The sequence below is a fragment of the Pelecanus crispus genome, chromosome 1 (assembly GCF_030463565.1).
Source record: "Pelecanus crispus isolate bPelCri1 chromosome 1, bPelCri1.pri, whole genome shotgun sequence".
NCBI classification, from domain to species: Eukaryota; Metazoa; Chordata; class Aves; order Pelecaniformes; family Pelecanidae; genus Pelecanus; species Pelecanus crispus.
The window spans coordinates 71,025,060-71,046,147 of NC_134643.1; the positions used below are offsets into that span (position 1 = coordinate 71,025,060).

The 21,088-nt window shown below is 53.5% G+C and overlaps 2 protein-coding genes across 2 annotated transcripts; both read right to left on the reverse strand.

Annotated features, from left to right (window-relative positions):
• Nucleotides 1-3,436: 3,436 nt before the first annotated feature.
• TMEM121B (transmembrane protein 121B) lies at nt 3,437-4,588 on the reverse strand. The gene has a single exon (XM_075706659.1). The coding sequence runs from the start codon at nt 4,586-4,588 to the stop codon at nt 3,437-3,439; it is 1,152 nt and encodes a 383-aa protein (XP_075562774.1).
• Nucleotides 4,589-11,984: 7,396 nt separating this feature from the next.
• Nucleotides 11,985-20,805, reverse strand: HDHD5 (haloacid dehalogenase like hydrolase domain containing 5). Its single transcript, XM_075722618.1, has 8 exons — nt 20,710-20,805; nt 20,341-20,541; nt 19,960-20,072; nt 18,667-18,760; nt 18,153-18,186; nt 17,573-17,747; nt 17,061-17,249; nt 11,985-16,470 (listed from the first exon to the last, which is right to left on the reverse strand). The coding sequence occupies exons 1-8, from the start codon at nt 20,803-20,805 to the stop codon at nt 16,101-16,103; spliced, it is 1,272 nt and encodes a 423-aa protein (XP_075578733.1). The 3' UTR covers nt 11,985-16,100.
• Nucleotides 20,806-21,088: the final 283 nt, after the last annotated feature.

Sequence of the window (21,088 nt, forward strand, 5' to 3'; positions counted from 1 at the left end):
ATTTTAGCAATCCAGCATGAGGAAATCAAGTAATTTTAATGCATCTGTCAGTCCCTGAATGCAAAATTGAATAGCCCAGCAAGACTCAAAGGAGGGAAGAAAAGAGCAAAATCAGTCACAAGTTTCTAATTTTATTTTAACAATCTTGCTTTTTAAAAAATACAAGTTCTGATTAATGCCAGGGGATGCCGAGTGCCCATTGGCCACAGGCCTTATCTCTCACTTCAGTTTCCCCTCCTGGGAGTGGTCCTCTCTTTTGTCAGGATAGCAAACAGAGCAATAAAATGCTAAATAGCCAAGTTGTGGTACAAGGCTTGTACAGTATCCCAAGGGATGTATGTCTTAATATGGCACAACTTCGTTTAGCACAGTGTTACTGACCTAGACCAGTAATTTAATGTTGGCAGAATTTACAGTAGGTGCGCAAGGTGCATCAGGTGAAGTATTGTTTGCACTTTAATGGTACTGCTATCTCTCTCTTCTGCAAACGCATCTATTATGCGGCAGAAGGGTTTAAATGGAAGCGAGAGCTCAATTACTAAAGAGAAGGGAATTCAAAAGGTGGAGCAGGCTTATAAACAAGACATTGAGGAGCTTTAAATGTTTCTCTGTAGTAAGTAATTGGAGTGGCAGCAGAGCTGCCCTTTTAGTTGCAAGGGTGCTTCTGTACAGCCAACTACGAGAGCTTTACGCTCTCCAAACAGCGCATTTACTAACAACCTAGAAACCATGGCACTACAAAGAACCACTTTTTCTACAAAGGAACTCTACGCAACAGAAGCATCGTTTTGCAGGGTCATCTGTCCCAGGCAACCTTTGCATCCACAGACAAATTTGCACTGTGATTTCACTGTCAATGGTTTAAATATGCCATGGCTCGATAAATTTCAAACATGCCATTTTCTCAATAATGTCTTAAATGGAAAAAGGCACTCGCTGTTGAAACAGCAACTTTGTGATGTGCTATGAAGGGGTACTGAAGTAAGACTTGTTAATAATTCTGCTGTGATTCCTCTAGTGTCTCAACTATGCTTACCCTTCAGAGTATTAGGGATGTTCTGCGCATGCTGGTGCTGTTGTGAACTTGGCCATAGGAGCAGCAAAACATAGTTGGGGGTGAATAGATCTTTTTTTTTTTTCCTTCACCTTGGTTTTGGCCAAGTTGTTTTGTTTTTTGTTGTTTTTTTTTTTTTTTTTCCTTCAGCTGTTTGACTGAAGCATGGAGTATTCCTAGGTGCAGGTCTCATTAGCTCTTGAATAATACTGTAGTTCTTTCTGAGCCTTTGCTATCTGATTAATGCTGAAAAAGGAAGGTGCAAGGAAACAAATATTTGTGCAAGCATAATATACCTGTAACTATACTTCCTTCGGCCAGGAACTTAGCATCCCCTCGACACATCTCACATCACACAGGAAAAGTTCACAGTACCAAGTTTTACAATCACAGTCACTCACAGCACCAAGATTGTCCAGACAAAAAGAAGTTACTGAAGAGAAAGGCCACTGGCCAAAATTCACACAATTGCCCACGTAAGGGCTCAGATTAAAAATAAAGCACTGGTGGAAAGTTAAGCCTAGCCTTTGCCGGCTCTCCATTTGGCACGGGCAGAGCAACAAGTCACCCATCTTAGCTGCAGCTCTGAACAGAACAGCGCTACCCCCCCATCTTTTCTCGGGGCTTTTCCAGCCCCTCGAAACTCATCAGCCACTGGTGAGCTGGGGGCGAAGAGCCCCACGGCACCCCAACTTCTGCCTGTGGGAGCTGGAAGTTGCCAGACTGTAAACATTTTGTTGTAGCAGTCCTCTGGAGCAGGCGGTCGATCCCACTCTGTGAAAAGGGAGGTGGGACAGAGGCTGGCTCCCTCAGAAGCCTGAGCCCTGAAGGGGAGAATGGATGTGTGTGCAGGAGAAGTCTGGGCTGCGCCTGCGGGCCTGCTGTTGGCTCTGGGTAGCAGTGGGTTGTGCTTTATTTCCCCTTCCCGTCAGGACAGCTTGAAAAAAAGCTCGGGACAGGAAGCTGGCATTTTCCCAATGAACACGGCCTTGCCCAGATAACAAAATATAAGCCTGGGAGGGGCAAAGTCCTTCCTCCAAACGTGGCCTCTGTGCTCCTGCTGCCATTTGGCTGGTTTCAGGAGCAGCTGTAGCCAGGCAGAAGAGCAGGCCTTAACCCCCACCGAACTTTCATGGAGCTTAAAACCAAAGATAACTGTGTTTCTATGAGCGGTTACTAACAATTACCATTTTTCCCCACCCATCCTTAACTACATGCACATGGAGGACAGGACGCTGGTGCGGGGGCTTTCGCCAAAGCTCGGGAGCTCTGTGCTGAAAAGCGGGGTTCACCGAGCGCAGGGCCCACCCCGAGCGGCGCCGCCATCCTCTGCTCTGCTGTTTGAGAGGGAGCGGTTTGCAGGCTTAGCCCCATCTCCGCGCTCTCAAACAGGCATGGAGGGGGCCAGAGGAAATCTTTCCAGCCTTCCCGGCCTATGTAAAGGGAGTCCCTACGTGCTGCGTGAAAGAAAACCAACACCGATGCCATAAACATGCATATTCACAGAGAAATGAGAGCCCCAGCGTGTGGGTGCTGCTGTCTGAAGCAAGCAGTAGGCTGCTGTAAACCCTGTTCTCACCAGAAATAAATGTCTCAGTGGTAGTCAAATGGGGTCCAAGCCCCTGGATTATGTCCGTGCCGGATTCACGTGTTTCTTTCGCGTGTGAAGTCAACATAAGATGCAAAAGGTTGAAGCACAGAGGTAGACGTTTTCAGCCTGGAGACAGTGGCTCCTAGGCTTGAAATGACCAGCCGGCCGGCGTGCTCCCAGAGCTTCCCCAGCCGGCACGCGAAGACCCGCTGCAGCTCTGCTGCGGAAAAACAGAGGTGGCAGCTTTGCAAGACCTAGCGAAACCAAAGCGTGCTTCCTTGTGTCCTGCCCGCACCCCGAAGGCACGTCTCTGCTGGTCAGACCCCTCTCACATCTCCTCGTCGCGGTCAGCAGGAGTTCTTAAAGGAGGGGACAAAATCCACGGGTCCCTGTTTAGGGGGGAAAGGAAAAACTGACCCTTTACGGTCACAAAGCAAGACGATGTCCCGGCGGGGAGCGGGAGGGGACGAGTGGGACCCTCCCAACAGCGCGGAGGGGCAGAAGCACTAGAAGAAGACTCGCCGTGAAGGGCAGGTGCGTTTTCGGGGGACAAGCGGCAGCCGGAGGCTCCTGCAGGTAGTCGGGTTTGCGCGGAGCTGCCGCTGATGCGTTTGTCGGCGGGAAAGGGAGGAGGAGAGGGGGAGTCCGACGGGGGAGCCCGCGTCCCCTTCCCCTGCTCGGCCACGGCGGCGGGAACCTGAGCAGAAACGCAGAGAGGCTCTGCGGGGAGCGGAGCCGGAGGCGGCGGGACCCCCTCCGGGGGCGGCGGCCGGCGGCGGGGGGTCGGGGGCTCAGCCCTGGGCGGTGACCGCCAAGGCGTTCACGTAGCCGTGGGGGCCCACGTCGGCGTCGGAGAGCCCGTGGGCCAGCGGGGCGGCGGCGGCGGCACCGGGGGCCGCGGGGCCGTACTTGGCGGGCGGCGGGGCGGCGGCGGGGCGGAGGAGGCAGCAGGTCTCCAGCGCCTCCAGGCCGCGGCAGGCGAGGAAGAAGAGGTTCTTCAGCATGAAGAGGGAGAGCGGCTGCTGGTAGCGCAGGAGCAGGAGGCAGCGGAGCGCCAGGAGCGGGGCGTCCAGCAGCCCGGCGGGCAGCAGGAGGTGGAGGGCGAGGCGGGCGGCGCCGGGGGGGCGGGCGGCGCTGAGCTCGTAGAGCCAGAGCACCGGCGAGGCCAGGCAGAGGAAGTAGACGGCGATGAGGAGGTAGCGCAGCGGGGCGGGCAGCGGCACCGGCCGCCCGGGCTGCAGCACCAGCTCCAGCAAGGAGAAGCTGTCGAGCAGGTCGAGGCAGGTGGCGAGGAAGGCGGCGGCGGCGCGGTGCTGCGGCGGCGGCTGCGGCGGCAGGAGCAGCTGCCCGGCGCCCTCGGTGCCGATGGCCCGCAGCAGGCAGTACAGCAGCGGGGCGGAGAGCGCCAGGGTGATGCGGAAGCCGGTGGTGCCCAGCGGCAGGCGCAGCTCGATCAGCTCCAGGATGGAGGTGCCCAGGATCAGCGCCGCCTTGGGCGTGAAGGCGATGGAGTAGATGAGCCAGGCGAGGTGCGCGTAGGCGAAGTCGCCGCCGCGGGCGGGGGCCCCGACCCCGCGGCCCCCGGCCCCGCGGCCGCCGGGGGGGCCGTGCAGCAGCAGCGGGTGCGGCGGCGGCGGCCCGGGGGGCGGCGGGGGCCGCTCCCGCCGGCGCGCCCGGCTGTTGCGGCAGAAGAAGATGCCCCAGCCGGCCGCCAGCACCAGGTCGGTGGCGATCCAGCTGCACCAGTACAGGTCGGTGACGGCGATCAGGTAGAGGTCCAGCAGCGCGCCCTGCCCCAGCAGCAGCACCAGGGACAGCGCCTGGAAGCCCCAGCGCCGCCCGCCCGCCGCCCCGCCGGGCCCCAGCAGCGCCCCCGCCACCGCCCCGCCGCCCGCCGCCCCGCCGCCCGCCGCCGCCGCCCCGTACAGCTCCGCCGCCGTCATGCCGCGGCCCGGGCTCCCGCCGCCGCCGCCGCCGCTGCTGCTGCCGCCGCTGCTGCTGCTGCTGCTGCTGGGGAGCGGCGAGGCGGCGGCGGGCAGCGGGGCGGCGGGCGGCGGCACCAGGGGCTTGCTGATGCTGATGCTGTCCTCCTCCTCTTCCTCCTCTTCCTCCTCCTCCTCCTCCTCCTCGGTGCTGCTGCGGGGGCTGCGGGGGCGGCGGGCCCGCGCCGAGCCCGAGCTCGACCCCGAGCCCCGCCGGCTGCCGCCGCTGCTGGAGCCCCCCGGGAAGAGGGGCTGCCGGTCGGCGGCGTGCGGCAGCGGCGGCGGCGGCGGCGGCGGCGGCTGGAAGGAGCCCGAGGAGGAGGAGACCGAGCGCTGGTTGGAGGCAGCGCGGTGCATGGTCCTCCCCGGCCCCCGAGCCGGCGCGCCGGGCCCGACGGCCGCGCCGCGGCCCCCGGCCCGCCCCCGGCCCGCCCCCCGCGCCCCGCGCCGCCGCACCGGCAGCGGCAGCGGTGCGGAGAGCCCGAGCGGCGGGAGCCGGCGGGGCGCGGCGGGGGAGGCCGGGGGCGGCGCCGAGCCGCAGCCGCAGCAGCTGCCGGAGCCGGGGCGGGCGGCTCCGCTCCGCTCCGCTGGCGGCGGTGGGTGGGCTGGCGGCGGGGGAGCGGAGAGCGGCTGTGCGGCCGGGGGCGGGGAGGAGGGGGGCCAGAAGGGGAGGGGGAGGAAGGCGCCCCCCTCCCCGCGGCTGCCATAGAGGCGGATCTCGGGGACCGTGGCCCGGCTGCCTCCTGCCCCCCCAGACCCCCGTGAATGGAGGCAGCCGGGCCGGGGCGAGTCACCCGTGGACGTGCCACAGCCCCCCGGCACCCGCTCCAGAAAATCAAAGTACTCCAGTCTCCCCCAGGCTCTCTAGGCTGACCGAGACGAGGGCCAGCGGCCTTGCACAGAGCCTACGGCGAAGCGCTCGCTTGTGGCTCCGCATCTGTGGCGCTGGACATTTGGCTGCCCATCCTGGACATTTGGCTGTTGTGAGTAACTGTACATCAAAGTCAGTGGCTTTTACCCCGCCGATTTCCTGAGCTGAGCCGAGCCACATACTGAGGGCTCTGCCCAGCTTGCCGTGATGGGACAGTGGCTTTAAATTGAAGTGAATAGTCCTACTGTTGCTACTTCTACTGAAAACACTGGTCAGGGCCTTTATTGACCCGCTAATAATGGCGTCGAACTGAGCGTGGCTGGCGGGACCTGTCACAGCACCAGCACTAATGACTTGGCACATCATGCTTCAAAGTGGCTTGGTGCTCGGCATCACCGGTCCGTCATTCCCACCCGCACCCACCGACGATGAGCCAGCTGCTGCCTGTCAATGATGTGAAGCATACTGAATGAGCTGTACCCACAAATGTCTGTGTTAACTACCCTTCGTGCTAGAGGTCCAAAATAGCTTGACTTTGGAGGGTGTTGCTAATCCACACATGAGGTTGAGCGAAACCCAGATGCTTAGTACTGGGAAAGGACATCCAGGACAGCAGCGACAGCCGCCTAATACATGTTGGTGTGGGCTCCCTGAGGAGCCCTGCTCCAGTAAATGTCACTGGCTGCTCTTGACAACAAGGAGAAATTGATCTGGGGTACTGGGAGAATTCTTGCTTAAACCTGAAACAAAGAAATAATTGAGAAAGGGAAGGGGAGAACTTGAGGTGGGTTGCCACGAAGATTTCGTTAGGTGCACAGCAATAATCAAGAGGAAAAGCAGGGGAAGAAGAATCACAGCAAAAGCCTTACTGTCAGTGGAGACTGGAGTGAGGGGGCACGGGTAAGTTAGTTTTGTAAAAGTATGGTCAAAATGCGGGGGGGTGGGGGGGAGATAACTGGAGGCTTTGCAGGCTTTAATGTAGTTACTTGGGCAGCACCGTACTGAAGTGGTACAACCTCTAAACTGGGATAGCAACCCGCAGGCATTCCCATGGTCTCCCATGCTGGTTTCTATCCTGCTTTAAAGTCCATGCTGCTGCAGCTCTGCTGCTGTTACCTGCATGGCTGGGTCACAGCTAGGAGGGGCGGGACACACCTAATTTCTGCTACGCTCACATTGTGTTTTCAGTGCTAGGACGCACTTGCCAAGATTCAACCTCGCGTCAGCGCTACTTGCGTTCATTGCCTGCCTCTAACTCACTTTGTCATGGTACGTAGCATCAGGTGAGACTGAACACGCATGCGCTTTCTTGCTGTCTAAGGGCCCTTTCTCCCTAATTCCACATTTGAATTAGCAAATAAAAATACTTCATTTTAAGAAGGTCAGTAATTACGGCATATCAGAAGAAACGTGTGTTCAAAAGAACAGTCCAGCCTGGAGGGCGGTGGATGGGCTGGTGTAGCCTAGCCTGGTGCCAGGATGGAGGACACGAGGCTTCACCCCAGGGCAAAGCAGGCAGGTCACCTATGCAGGTGCTCACAGAGGGACCAGGATGCAGCAGGCAGCACCGCTAGCCTTGTGACTGTGACAAGCGTCGCTGGCATTCACAAGCTTAAGATCAGGTGAGTCCAAAGAGGGCTGTCACCATTTATTTTCCAGCAGGTGACTGCATGGCAGCCTGAGGCTGAGGACCTCTCATGGCAGGCTCCCAACAGCCCTGTATGGTGCTGCCTGCATTTAGTCCAGGCAGCTCCTGGGCCTCTGCTGAGGTGCTTGGCCCAGGGGTCACAGCTCCGGCACCCCCTCTGCCACACGGAGCCATGGGGCTGCCCTTCCCCGGGGGCTGCTCCCCACGATCCACAACCCACGTCAATGCCTCGGAGGCCCTGCCACGTCGCTGCCTCTGCAGTGATGCAGGGGACGCGCTTCCCTCTGCATTGCTGGGGTGTGGTGCCAGCCCACAGCCACCCGGCGTGGGAAAACAGCAAGCTTTTGCGTGACAGAAGCAATGCAGCACCACTCTCAGCCAAGCAGCTTAGTCTGAGGTGATTCAAGATGCAAGAAGACAGCAAGCAGCGAGCTGCCTCTCCTTTCCTTGAGAGATACGCTCCCATCGTGTTTGCTTTGCTCTCCAGCCTCTCAAGGTGTGTGGACTTTGTCAGAGATGAAAGCGCTGTGCCTGGGTTCTGCCACCGAGTGCTGCGTGCTTCGCTGGCAAGGCTTTCTCTCTTTGACAGGCTTGCCTGCCAAAGAAAAAACCCATAGCCAAACAATTGCTTTGACTACAATTTTTTGCACAACCCCACAAACACCTTGCTTAGGGCTCTGATGGATGGTCTCTGTTATATAGGGAGCGTGAGGCTCGCGGCCATGGCCAAGGAGGGTGTTTGCTGTCCGCATTGCTCGTTCAGGTTCGAGCAGGGCCCAGTGCTACTTCTCTTGGACTGGTGTCAGGAGTTGCCCGGTCCAGGATGGCTCAAGGTGGCAGCGAGGTTTGTGAACAACACTGGCTGTGCATCCTAACATGGTTTCCACAGAAAGGCTGGGCTCGATGGCAGTGTAAGTATGTGTCATCAAGGGTAGAGGGTAAAACCGCATTTTTACGTACTGGATCCTGGCCTTTATCTAAGGTGGGTATGTTCACCTGACCCTTCTCAGGGTAAGCCAACGCTTGTGTCACTGGCATGATTAATGTGTGGTCAGCCCCGAGGATTGGCCAAATTGGTCCTGCTCCTACCACATTCACGTATTCCACTGCAAGAAAAGTTTTCCACTTCTACGAGAGGACGTGGAGTGAAAACCAAGCATCCATCTGGGCTGCTCATGGCAACAGCCCTCACGCAGAGAGAGCTGCTCCTGCCCTGCCTGGGCAGCAGACGGTGACGGCTTTGCCTCGTTGGCTCTCGTGCTCCAGGTTTCCTGGGCAATACGCCTCCCTGGGCACCGCAGGCTGGACATGCTCGCTTAGGCACCCTGGCAGTCTGCCCATAGGCACTCGCGTCTCCTCTGCTTTTAGTCCAGAGGCTCGTTTCACAAACGTCTGGGTGTGTTTCTTGCCAAACTGGTGTCTGCCCCACCTGCTGGGGTAAGTGCAATTGGAGGGGGGTCCCTGGGCTTCGGGAGGGATGGGCTGTCTCCCGCAGCTGGCCTGCCCACCTGGGGAAATGGGCTCTGACACGCAGCCAGGTGATGTGGTGAGCTCAGCCCAGGGGAACGGGGGAAGACAGGCCCCTGGGTAGGAGCTGGGTGCTGAGGGGGCCTGCCTGGGCTAGCACATGCTTCGTGAAGGGGCTTGCACCTCTTGTACCCTGGGGGGCACGGTCCTGCTGGGCTGAGGCTGCATGAGCAGGGCAAGAGGAGCCTTATGCAAAAGGTTCTCCAGAGACCAAAAGATCCCTGCTGGGGCTGGGAAGGTCCCTGTGTCCAAGGTAGGCAGATGGGAACAGGAACCTGTGGCTATAGGGCAAGGAGAGCTATGAGCAGGGATGGGGGAGCACTGGGAAGGAGGGTGGGAGCTCAAGGGCTTCCTTGGGCTGAGCATGGGCTCCAGCAGGGCATACACAACCCAAACAAACAGGTGAGAATAGGAAAAGGGCTTATTTGTGGGGAAGGAAGCAGAAATTGTGCCTGTACCTTAAAATGGGAGTGAGGGGAGAAATGTCTTCTACTTGAGAAAGCACTGAAGAGCTTTTTGTAGCACACTGTAGGATGAGATATGACAAGCTGATGCTTCCCGTGTGATCCAGTTATTTAATGCAATGTGCAGTCCTTGGCAGTGTTAGTGCTTACCCATTACTGTTAAAACATTAAAAGGTTAAACTATAAATAGCTTCTACTCTTCAGCAGCTCCAAAGCTATGTTTCTGGCTTCTTTATGTATTTATGTGTACGCATAGATATGTGTGTGTATACCTATATTTAAAGGCAAGCAGCAGACAACAGAGTTTTGTGAAATAGTCATACTGAATGTCTAAAATGCTACCATTTCTAGTTTACACTACTAGTGGAAACAAGCAGTGTGCCCTCAAAAATACCCCTGCTGGGAGAAAGATAAAACTTTCTTGAGGGCAGAACTCAAGAAAAACAAAACAATGACTCAATTTCTTGAGGGAAGGGAAAAAAAAAAGAAAAAAAAGAGGCAAATATATGCCTGAAAGAAAGACCAGAAACTAAATCCCTAATTATACCCCGCAGTAAGCTGTTAGAAACTGGCAGCAGTGGGAGGGAAGGAGGCAAACCTGATCTCAGTGAGCTTGAGCATAATCTGCTCTAACCATACTTAAAATGCCTTTTGTGTGGGAAAGGAAGGTTCTGGGATTCTCTGACACACGCTTTGTACTGCACTTACCTAATCCATTCAAACGGTCAGGGTTGAAGTTACAGACAAGTGTAGAAGTTTCACCTGGCCAGCACCAAAATTCAAAGACACCTCGGTTTGTCTGCCTCTGAACACAGAGTCTTTGTAACTAAACTGCTGAGCCAGTATTACAGTTTGGGGAATACAGATACTCTTCAAAAGGCTATAAAAGTGTAACAGTCTATTGCTTGTAATTACATTTCAGCTCAAAGACTTTTCAATGCCAGCATAAAATGCAAAGATATTTTTTTCACGGTTGTAGCAGGGTTGGGGTTTGGAGAGTGAAGAGGATTTGGGGGTTGCTCTTAGTATTTTGTACTTACTCAGCCTTAGCACACTGTGTAATGGAACTGACCTTGAGGAGAAAGTGAAAGATCTTAGTAGCTGAACTGACTGAAAGGGAAAAGCAGGTTTATTACAGGGAATTAGAGAAAACTGATTTCTTGATGGAACAGTTTGGTTCCTAGAGGACATGTAGCTGCCTTGCTGGTGTGGGGTTTTAAACTGTTGCAGACTGGATCCATAAAGGTCTTTAAGTGCACAATTTTCATCAAATTGCCCGTGTGGCCGTAAAAATCCATAAAGACTTGTGCTTTTACAATTGAGGTTAGGTAGATTCAGTAAAGGAAGGGTTTGGGCATGCCCCTGAAGGGCCAGCCTCTGTACCAGGGTGAGCGGGTAACTGCTTAGCTTGTGTTCAAGGCCCACCAGAATCCATGGACTAAGCACTTCTCCGGGCTTACTCCAGTAGGCATTTCTCACCACATCTGCCTGGGAGCAAACTCCAGCCTGAACAGGGCTCTCAGTCCCTCTTGTTCAAGTTGTTCCTTCCTCAGTCTTTCATGATGCCAACGTTTAACCCTACTCCTTATGTTGGTTAAGGATTTCTATGGGACTCTAGCTTCCAGCTAAGGCTGTCTCCTACAAGCGACTCCTTTGCCCTAGGCTGCCTTTTTGCTTTGACAGTACTATATTGATTACAAGCATGCGAGAGGTTCAGGTTTTGATCTCTTTCTAAAACTAAACCTTGATCCACCCTATCTTGGGCAAGTGCTCCAACTACCTGAGTACTGGGTAAAAGGAGGGGCTGGTTAATGCTTTTTGTTATTATATATTAGAAGTCGGGGCTGTAGGTAATTTCTTCAGGATGTAGAATACAACTCAATTCCTTTCTCTGCTGAGAAGGAGAATCCTTGTCCTGTCCCTCCAAAACTGCTTTTACTGCTTTATCAACTGTTCCTTTCAACATCAAGAAGTTCTCAGGACTTTTAGTTGTGCTTGTTTTGCTGTCTAATGCGCCTCCTGTGTGCTGTGAACTTTGTAGATGGAAAACCTTCTGGTAGAATATCTTCTAAGAACAATACAAGTGAATTGGCTGTTCCTAGATCATTAAAGCTGATGGTTTTCACCTGCTGGGATCTTTAATTTTCCACCTGCTGAAATCAGTGGAAGCTTTTGGCTCTAATCTGAAAGCTTGCCAGTTAGTATGTGTCTCCCTAACTTCACCCACCTTTCTCAGGTGGTACCAGAGCATGGCTCTTGTTAAACAAGTTGGATTTCTTTTATGAACACAAAGGGTTTAACACAGTGCTGAGTAAGCTTCTAATGGCTTTCCATATGCCCTTAAGCTTGTTCTTCATCTGCAATAGCAGATTAAGTTGGTGGTATCTAGCTTGCGGCTTCCCCACCCAGTAGAAGTAATCATTACAAACAACTGCTTAGGTCAGGTCACAACTAAACGCCTACACTGAAAGCATCTCATATACAGGTGGCATCCCAAACTAGTCCCCCGAAATTGGTCTTGACTGTGAACAGTCAGTCAGGACACCACAGCTTGTGATGTGTCCTTTTTCAGTCCCCTTCAGAGTGGGAAGGGTCAAAGTTGCACTCATCTCACCGGACTACGGCAGACGTAAAGCTTACAGGGAATTGCAATTTAGCCCAATCAAAAGAGTCACTGGAGGGGTATCTTTCAGGGTGGTTCTCTCAAGAAAATCTGAGAATGGCTTGATGAACAGAACAAAAGACAGAACTTGTCCTGATAATCTCCTAGGGCAAAGACATGAAAGAGATCAGGACAATACTCATGAAATGTACACACACCACCTTGAAATTTCTTTCAAAGAAAACATCTTTTATTATTTCTCATATGTGCTAGATCAAAGAAGCAGCTGAGTCAAAATTAATATGAAATCTAAAACCATCACAATTTGTGATTTCTCTGTGTGACATGTAATCACTCTGTTACAATATACATTACATAATCTGAAACATTACCCATTTATCGGAGAGGAAAAAGACACACCAGGATTAAGATTGGAAGAAAGGGGACAGTAGTGTTATATGACTCCCTGAATACCAGGCTAATAGTTGCATGTGTCTTGTGGAATAAAGGAATTGACCTCTCTGGCCTCCATGTTATTCCATGACATAAAAGCTCTCTGCTTCAGATCCAAACCAAGGTCTATCCTTCGTCTGGTTCCTCCCCGCTACTCTCAGTTGCCTCACCTCGCTGCATGCTCTCACGCTTTAGGCTTGACTAAAACCCATCCATCTGTGGAAGAGGGAGTTGATAGGATCGGGTCTTCACCATGTTTGTTGCACAGGGCAGTGTACCGTATAAATATTAAGGTACTAGGTCAGCAAGTGAAGTCCCTCTCCTGCTTGGTCCCATAATCTGCACAGAAGTATGCTTGCTCCAAATTAGAGAAATACAGCTTCAGAAATGCCACTTCTGCACAATACATGAGACAAAGGAAAGGTTTTGTTCCAGCCACACTCAAAGCTAATTCCCAGAAGCTGCAATTCCAAGGAAAAAGGATTTCACTGAATTCTAGCAATAACAGATGTCCATAAATGAACTGCAGATAAGCTAGAAGCCTGCACAGCACTCTAGCACAATATGCTTGCAGCAGAGGAGACCTGGCAAGCACTTTCCTCTGTAGAAATCTTCCACAGTCCAGTATCCAACAGCAGTGGGAGAACCCAGGTTTCCTACTCCATCCACTGTGCCCATGCAGTTCCTGGGCAGTGACTTGGACAAAGTGCACTGTTTCAAGAAGCTGAGCAGGGGAAGAGGGGAAAGGTCTCAGTGTTGCTCAGATCAAGGGCAGCCCATCTGACTAATTAGCGCACAGACCAACAAGCAGAGCCTTTCATGCAACCTTACTTGGTAAGAATTGGGGAAAGGGTACAAATTTCTTCTAGATTTCTTCTCCCCTCTGTTCAATTTCAACTTGCAAGCAAAGCATTTCTTGAATTCCTTATCACTGAGGTTCCTCCTATGCATTTTTAAGGCTCCCAGAGCACTGGTTCAACACCACTAACATTGTTAAAAAAAAAATCTAGACCTAAGAGCAGGCTTGGCATCTGAAGCAGATTCACATCAGTCAGCTCACCTCCACTGCTATTGCAAAGACGGAGATGCCTGGCTCATTCTCTGTGCAAATGCAGACCTCTTCCTTTCTTGAAGAAGGTGCTACCTCCTTCCTCTTGCTGCCTACCTCACTTCTGGCTGAGATGTGCCATGCATGCTGATATGAGACTACAAACTGCTTGTGATTTCTCAAAATTCTTCTGCACGTTCCTTCCACAAAGCTAGCACCATCATTGGAGCAGCAGCCAGTGCACCTGGCTCCATTTAGGATAGCTGATTCAGCCGTGCTACACCCCTCAGAGAACACTGGTTCAGCAGCACCTTGTCTTTGAGTAACTGGCACCGCAATCTTCACAATTAACAAGAAAGAGCTCTGCCAAATGTTACTGCACACAGATGGACAGACCTTATCTGCAGATAAGTACCTACCAAATTGAAGGCGTTATTGCCAGCAACCAGCTCTCTGAGGTCTATGTAATCATGGCCTAGAAGACAGTTCCCAATTAATCCTATGAAAGTTATCACCCAAGTCAGCAAATATTGCAAGGAAAGGGGGCATTCCTCTTTCTTCACTGGATTTCACCTCTAAAAAGTGAGGCTGAGGGACACTGGAGCTAGTTTATGAATAAATGGGTTTTGAGCCTCCAGTTTCAGGCCTCGCACACTGCGTCTACAGCACAATTGTGACTGTGGAGATGCTCTGAAAGCTAAAAGACTGTCCCTATGTTATATGCAAAGTCCTTCCTTGTACTTATCCTTCTGGGAACTGGAGACAAGTCTTTGTCTTGTGTAGGTAGATGAAATGGTAATTTCTTTTTCTCTCCAGTGAAAGGCAAAGGATTCAAATCTAAGATTGTGTTCCTCACATTACAGCTGCTTTTAGAAGCAGCCAACCGATTCATGTCCTGCTAAGACAAAGGAGAAGAACCTCAGCTAGTGCTGAGAGGAAGAGACTGCTTCCCACTATGGATTTCACAGGAGGGAAATTCACTCAAAGAGGTATTTTTCTGCTCCTATTCAGAAAATAGAGAAAGAAGCCACAGAGAAGGACCTCTTTGCCTGGGTCACTGAGAGAGCACCCAGTCCCCTTCAAACACAACACCTGGCATAACATAAGAAAAGAGCCTGCTCTGCAGTGTGACCTTCCTAGGAAGATACATTAGTATTGAAAGGATGGAGAGCTCCTGAAGCAGAATGTCAGTGCACATGGATGCTGAGATTTTAGTTATGAACAACCCAAACTTCTGCGCAGAACATCTTGTTTGTACCCTGTGTATGGAGCTGCCTGGTAAAGCAGGAAGGAAGAAAGAGGAGGCAGAGCAGACCTATTTCTGATCTCTCAGTGTGGTGTGAGCTGAGCATAACTAGGAACACCGACTCAGTTGTGCTGGCTCCAAATGCTTTCAGTCACATACGCAGGCTGATTTATGCTTCTAAAATCACAATGCTCCTCTGGAATTAAGACACTCCTTGCTGAGCCAGTCTTTCACATGGAGTTTCTCGATCAATGCTTGCTTAACTTGTTTGGACTATCTCAGGAGACACAGGGCTTGATCTTTCTCTGGATAGCCCAAGCTAGGAAAACAGAGGCAAGGGAAGGTGCATGTCATTAGGGATATGGTAATGTTCCTGGGCAGGCAAGTCCCAGCTGCTAATTCATGTTAGGGGGACTCTACCTGCCTGCAAAAGGAAGAGGAGGGAAGAGGGATCAGACCATATGGGGTATCCCTGAGTTGCAAACCCCACGAGGGAAGAGAAGAAAAAAGGAAGTGAAGGACAGATACATTTGTACTCTTTAAAGATGAGGATTGGGGATCCGGGGCTCAGGTGCCATCCTGGCTGATGATCTCCTCTTTCAATCCTTGCATGCAAGGAAGAAGCAAAGGTGGGCTGTGACTCTTTCTGGTTGGCCCTTGTTCCAAAGAGGGGCCGCTCTTTGGAAGCTGTGCCAGCTGGAGCAAGTGGATGTCCCTTGCAACATTTGGAGTCAGGATGCGTGCCAAAACAGCCTCTTGCTGCAACACTGAGTTCTAGCCAAAGACGCCTCTGGAAATTCAGACTCTGTGGTGGTTTCCTCTGCTATTGAGAACAGGCTGTTGGCTCCCTAGCGGGATGTGAAAAGGCAGAAGTGTTCACAGAATGCTAAATAGGGAGGGGAGGGAATAATATAACTTTCCCCTCGGCCCTGCAGCAAGTTGCTCTGGCTACTGCAGCTTCCTTTGAGGGGCCCTGCCTCTCCATAGCTGCTGGAGGACTGCAAAATGGGACTTTGTTTCAGACTGACAGTGATTCAGTGGCAAATCCCCAAGCAAACAGAATTTGTTAAAGTCCATAGGCACTTATTCTTTGTAAGGAGAATGTTAAGACTTAAAGCCTTCCCTTGGCAGCGTGTCACCACAGCACAGCTTCTGGTGCACTCGCATCACAGACTGGACGACCAGTACATTGTACGGATGGTACATTGGCTGATGGTGGCTCCTTGCACAGGGAAGACTTTCATCCTCAAACACATCGCAAGGAGGAGGGTGGGCTTGCCTGATCTTCACACACAAAGGGTGGAAAAGAAAGAACTCCGATGGCTGAACAAAACTAGGATTGCTGGGACAAGCCTTCTCCTTATACCCTGTTTCCATTATGGCTCAATTATTGACGGCAGCAATGTACGTTCACAGTTGAAACCCTGCTGGCAGCTGTCAGGATTGCAGATGATTATCAGTAAAAGCAAGAGGCTTTTAGTGCTGAGACAGGGAGTTTTCTTTCATGTTGGCTAGCTTAGAAGATCACCCCAGGTCTCTCCCTGTTCTTCCCCTCTTTCCTTTCCAGTACATAAAATCCCTGATGGTAGATCTTTAGGCACACCTGTCTTAACCCTAGCTCCAGTTCTCCCTCTTGAAAGCAAGCTGCACAGCATCATTCACATCCTGCACTATGTAAGATGCCTCCACCAGGCTGGGATCAAAGCAGAAGTCCCGATGGCCATGGAATACTGCCTCCATTGTGCACTCCTCCGTGTTACTGGGAACATCTGCGTTGTGGCGGTAGACCCCAGTGCAGACCAGAATCGACTCGCAGCTCTCCACTGAACTGTTGCAGTCCCTCCTCAGCTCAAGGTGATCCTCAGTTTGGGGACTGGCTGCCTGCAGGCTCCTCTTCACGCCAGCCTGGACCTGGTTCTGGTGAGCTGACTTGAGGTGGTTGTGGTAGAGGTTTGCCCCATAGATATCAGACATAGGGTTATCCCTGGATAAGGTCACAGTGTGAAACAGAAATGAGAAACTAGCCCATGCATCAATTTCTGGCTCTGGCAGACCAGGATTAAGGCAGCACTGAGGGAGGAAGGGGCACAACATATTTATAACATCAAGAGAACCACCCAGACTGGACCAGTGAGTCCACTTACTGGTGTGTCCTGTTCAGCTGTGGTGAAGGCCACATGCTTCACAAACATCTTTCAAAGGGGAAAAGATGCGTCCAAAGCACCCATAGCAGTTTCAGCCATTACAGTAACGCATTCCCTACGATCCCAAAGTGTTTGGCCTAACTGGCTTAATGGTACTACATCTGGGACTCTTAACTTTTTCATTAGTCCAGTCATGCGACATGTACTCTGCTTCCTACCATAACTGCTTTGCTAGGCTGACAGTGCCCTTCAAATTATTAAAAGCGTAGGGTGCAAAAAAGCTATCAAGCCTCTGTTCTAGGACGTGAGGCTCCAGAGACGCCATGGGGATTTCAGTAGTCATTTTAGATATCTCCATTAAAAAAAAAACACTTAAGAGAAGTCAGTACGCAACTCCCTAAGGAAACCAGCAGGAAAAACAGTCTCTTACCCAACTGCATAGAGGCGTCGGATGGGAGACTTCCAGCCCTGTTTCTTTGCCTGCTCTTTTATCAAGTATTCGGCATAGCGGTAGGTGACTGTGCTGGGTTTGCCAATCAAGGCCTCGTACTTCAGGTCCCGGCCTGTCACTTTCTTGTAGATGTTCTCCAAGCAGAGAAGGAAAGTGCCATGGCCAAACCTGCTCCAGAAAGGAGGTCATCAGTATCTCCGGTCACACCACTTAAGTAGCAAACACTCCTCAGTGAGGAGGACCATCTGCTGTAGCCAGCGTACCGCCTAGTTGGGACACAGTATCTACCCACACACGCCTCCACAGGCAGTGGTCTGGCTTTTGCTTCTTGAAAGTTTTAGCCTTTGTTTCTCATGCAGTTTTGATGTCTCTACTGCTAATGAAGCCATTCAGGCAGACTCTAACGCTAAAAAAAGTAGTATGTAAGAAAAGATCGTCTGCCGGAGAGATGTATGAAATAGGCTAAAACAAATACCACACATGCTTTTCACCTGGGCATCTTGGCTTCAGCCATCCACAGGAGATCCATGTTGCAGGCAAGGACAGGCAGATGGGGGTATGGTATATCTCGCAGCTCTGCCCCAGGGTTCCCGTTGCTCAAGAGTACGTCAATAATAAGTTGCAGGCTTGTCTCCCACCTCACTGGCTCACCAAACAGAATCACCCCTGGAAGATTTCAAGAGATGCTTGGAAACTCACAGCGTCCAAGTACAGGACACACTACCAAAAGCCACCCACTAGCGAAAGCACCCCTCTGCTGGCATGCCATGGCTTATACAGCTACAACCAGAACATGGCTTGTGCCAGGGCTCTGGTCTGCATATCACTGTACCACGTGCACCACTGCTTCCAGATGTTGGAGCATGATACAGAGAAAAGCTGGCTTTGCTCTTATCAGCTTGCGCTTCACGCTGCACGAGGGCAGCGAGGCTGCCTCCTGACTGTATCCTCTGACTGAGGTGCCTGTGGATACCGATGAGCTGACAGCACATCATTAGCTCCCATCCCAGCTGGCTTGCCTCACTGTTATTTCTGCTTGCTGCTCATATGTAAACAAAGGCTATAGCTTACCTTCTATAGTGGGGAAGCCAGTGGTTGGAGGAGGCTGCCAGGAAAAAACGAAGGGTGGGTTAGTAATGCAAAACCTTATGCCGTCTCCAAAACAAAACTAAAAATGCTTCCTTTGAACCTGCCAAGGCAGTCCCATAAAGAGGCAGGACAAGGCCACCTGGAATCCCGAAGAAAGATTTCCTCCACACCCCCATCCCAGATTGGATTTCACAGATCTTGCATTCCTGCCTCAGAACTAGAGATGTCAACCAAACCATCTTACCACTCACTGCAAGGAATAGCAACGAAAGACAGGCATGGCATGAGAAAGGGGAAAGTCACTGCCCTCCCAGCAGGAGCCAAGGCTGGGAAAAGCAGAGAGATGCTGGCTGCTCAGTACCAGTCCCAGGCTCTTGCTAAAGAAAGTCACTAGCAGCCAGCTGCTCTGTGCCTCTGCAGCTTCCCCACCCCACCCTATACGCTGTAAGGACCACCACACCAGACCACCCATTCTACTGATGCATCGGGAAATTACCAACTCCTTTGGCCTCCGGCTGTGATCCACCATGTCTAACAGGGGATATGCCTTCCTCAGTGCCTCTATGGTGACCACATGCCTGAACCCCAGGCTATTTCAGACCATCAAGGAAAGTTGTGAAGACTGTTTTTTTTAAGTGACGGGTTTTTTAAGTTACTTGCAAAAGCATCTACAGGATTAAGGATTACAAGTCCTAGTAGCAGAGCAGTTATTTAACCTGGTAATAACCTCATGGCTTTCAGTTAAACTCTATGCTGCGGTTCAACCTAAAGGCGGCCCTAAAGGTTAGAAAAAAAACCCCAGACTGGGATGATTTAGTTTGTGATCAGCAATCCCTGGAATTAGGCAAAGAGCAGAAGTCACTCCAAGACAGAATGGATGTGCTTTGGGAGACCTTTCAGGTCAGGGTTCTCATACTGATGCAGTGCAGGGGGCTGGTCAGGCTTCTTGGCTAGCAGCAGAATCAGTGAAGCTCTGGTCAGCTTAGCTACTGAAAAGAAAATGGTCTGTCCTGATAAAACAATGCAAGTGAAGGACGAGTTGCGTTTTGTTGCAAACACTTTTGCCCTTAGCTCACCCTACTGGCCCTGGGGAAGGAGAGACAGGCCAAAGTTTTGTACCAAATGAAATCAAATGTTAAGTACAAGGTGTGACTGTGTGTGTGCACCGGCTGAGGCGTCACAAACCCTGCAGGCCGTTCTTACCCCCTTGCAGACACGGGATATGTCAGACCTGCTGTGCCCTCGCTTCAGCCAGGCAACATGCATGTGGGATTGTCATTTAGACCATGCCCCTGTACTGGGACGCTCTGGTTCTAATGATATTTGAGTTCCTTCAATTGCTGTCAGATTCCTGGGGAAAACCTTAGCCGTGGAAGAGCTGGGAGTGGTCTCTAATGCGCTTTGCATCAGAAAGAACGGGAAGGAGCACAATTTTGTCTCAAAAGTGAGACAGGCCCAAAGCTGATGGAGTCCTCATGGTGACACCTGACCAGCAGGAACAGCAACGCAGCTCACGGCAGAGGTAATCAGCATGAGAAGCCAAACGCAGACCAAGGACATCCAGGAGGTGACCAAGATGGAGCTCAACAGTAAGTGTCTGCATTTGAGCCTCTCCGTGAGGGAGGGCCCCCCGAGGATGAGACCAGTGGCCTTTCTGTTTCCTCACGCTCCCACAAGCCGACTGAGCGAGTGCCAGGGGTATGGGCAGGGCAGGAGAAGCAGCAGCGTTCAGCTGGGAAGCGGTATCGGGATGCGCAGAGCACCAGGAGGCACAGGCAGCAAAGGATACTTCTGGGCGTTCTCCTCCACGGGCCCCTGCCCGGCCACCAGCATGCACTTCTGGTGGAACTGGCTGAAGAGCCGCAGCGGGCTGTGGGACAGGATCACCTGCTCCGGAGACACCTGCGAGAGGGAGGAGAAGCTGCCGGGGGACCCGCGGGGAAGATGTCCCCCCTTCTCCCTGCGGCCGGCCGGCACCCCCTCCCCGTGCTGCCCCTGCCGCCCTCCGTCCCCTCAGGCCGAGGCGGGAGCGGTCACCCGGCGGCGCGGCCACCCCCAGCCTTGGGCTCCCTCCTCCTCCCGGTGCCCCCCTCCACAGCCGGGACCCCTGAACGGGGGACGGCGCCGGGCCGTGAGGAAGCCGCCGGGGCCGCGGTCCTGCCGCCGTTACCTCCATCCCCAGCGCCTGGGAGAGCTCTCGGGCCTTGGCCGACCTCAGGCAGTTGCCGGCGTTGGTCAGGAAGACGACGGGCACCCGCAGCCGCCCGCCGCCGTCCGCCAGCCTCCGGAAGGCCTGGCGGGCGGCGGGCAGCGCCTGGCTGCCCCGCACCAGCACCCCGTCCACGTCGAAGAGGAACCCGAAGGCCGGCGGCTGCAAGGCGAGCGGAGGGGACGGTCACCCGCCGCCGGCAGCCCTCCCCTCTCCCCCCAGCCCCGCACCCGGCCCCGGCCCGCGGCGCCCTCCCGGCCCTCGGCAAGGACGCGGGCGGCGAGCCCGGCCTGTTGTCCCCCCGCCCCCGCCGCCGCCGCCGCCGCTCACCCGGCCCCCGGCGCAGCCCCCGCGGGCGGGCGGCCCCCGCGGCCCCGCGGCGCGCAGCAGCCCCCGCCCGGCGCCCAGGCAGCCGCGCAGCGCCATGCCGCGCCGCTCCCGCCCGGCCCGGCCCCGGGGCCGGCGGCGGGGCACGCCGGGGCTCGTAGTTCCCGGACTACAGCTCCCAGCGAGGCCCGGGGCACGGCGAGGCGGGAGCGGGGCGGGGGGTGGGGGGCTGCCTGCTTTCGCCCCGAGCTGCTGGGGCGGGAGCTGCCCGCGGTCCCCGGGCAGGGTGCTGCCGGCTGCGGGGGTGCAATGTCCCGGCTGCTTCGGAGCGGAGGGTTGCAGGTTTGGGTAGGGGCGGTGGGGACGGCGAGCGGCTGCACAA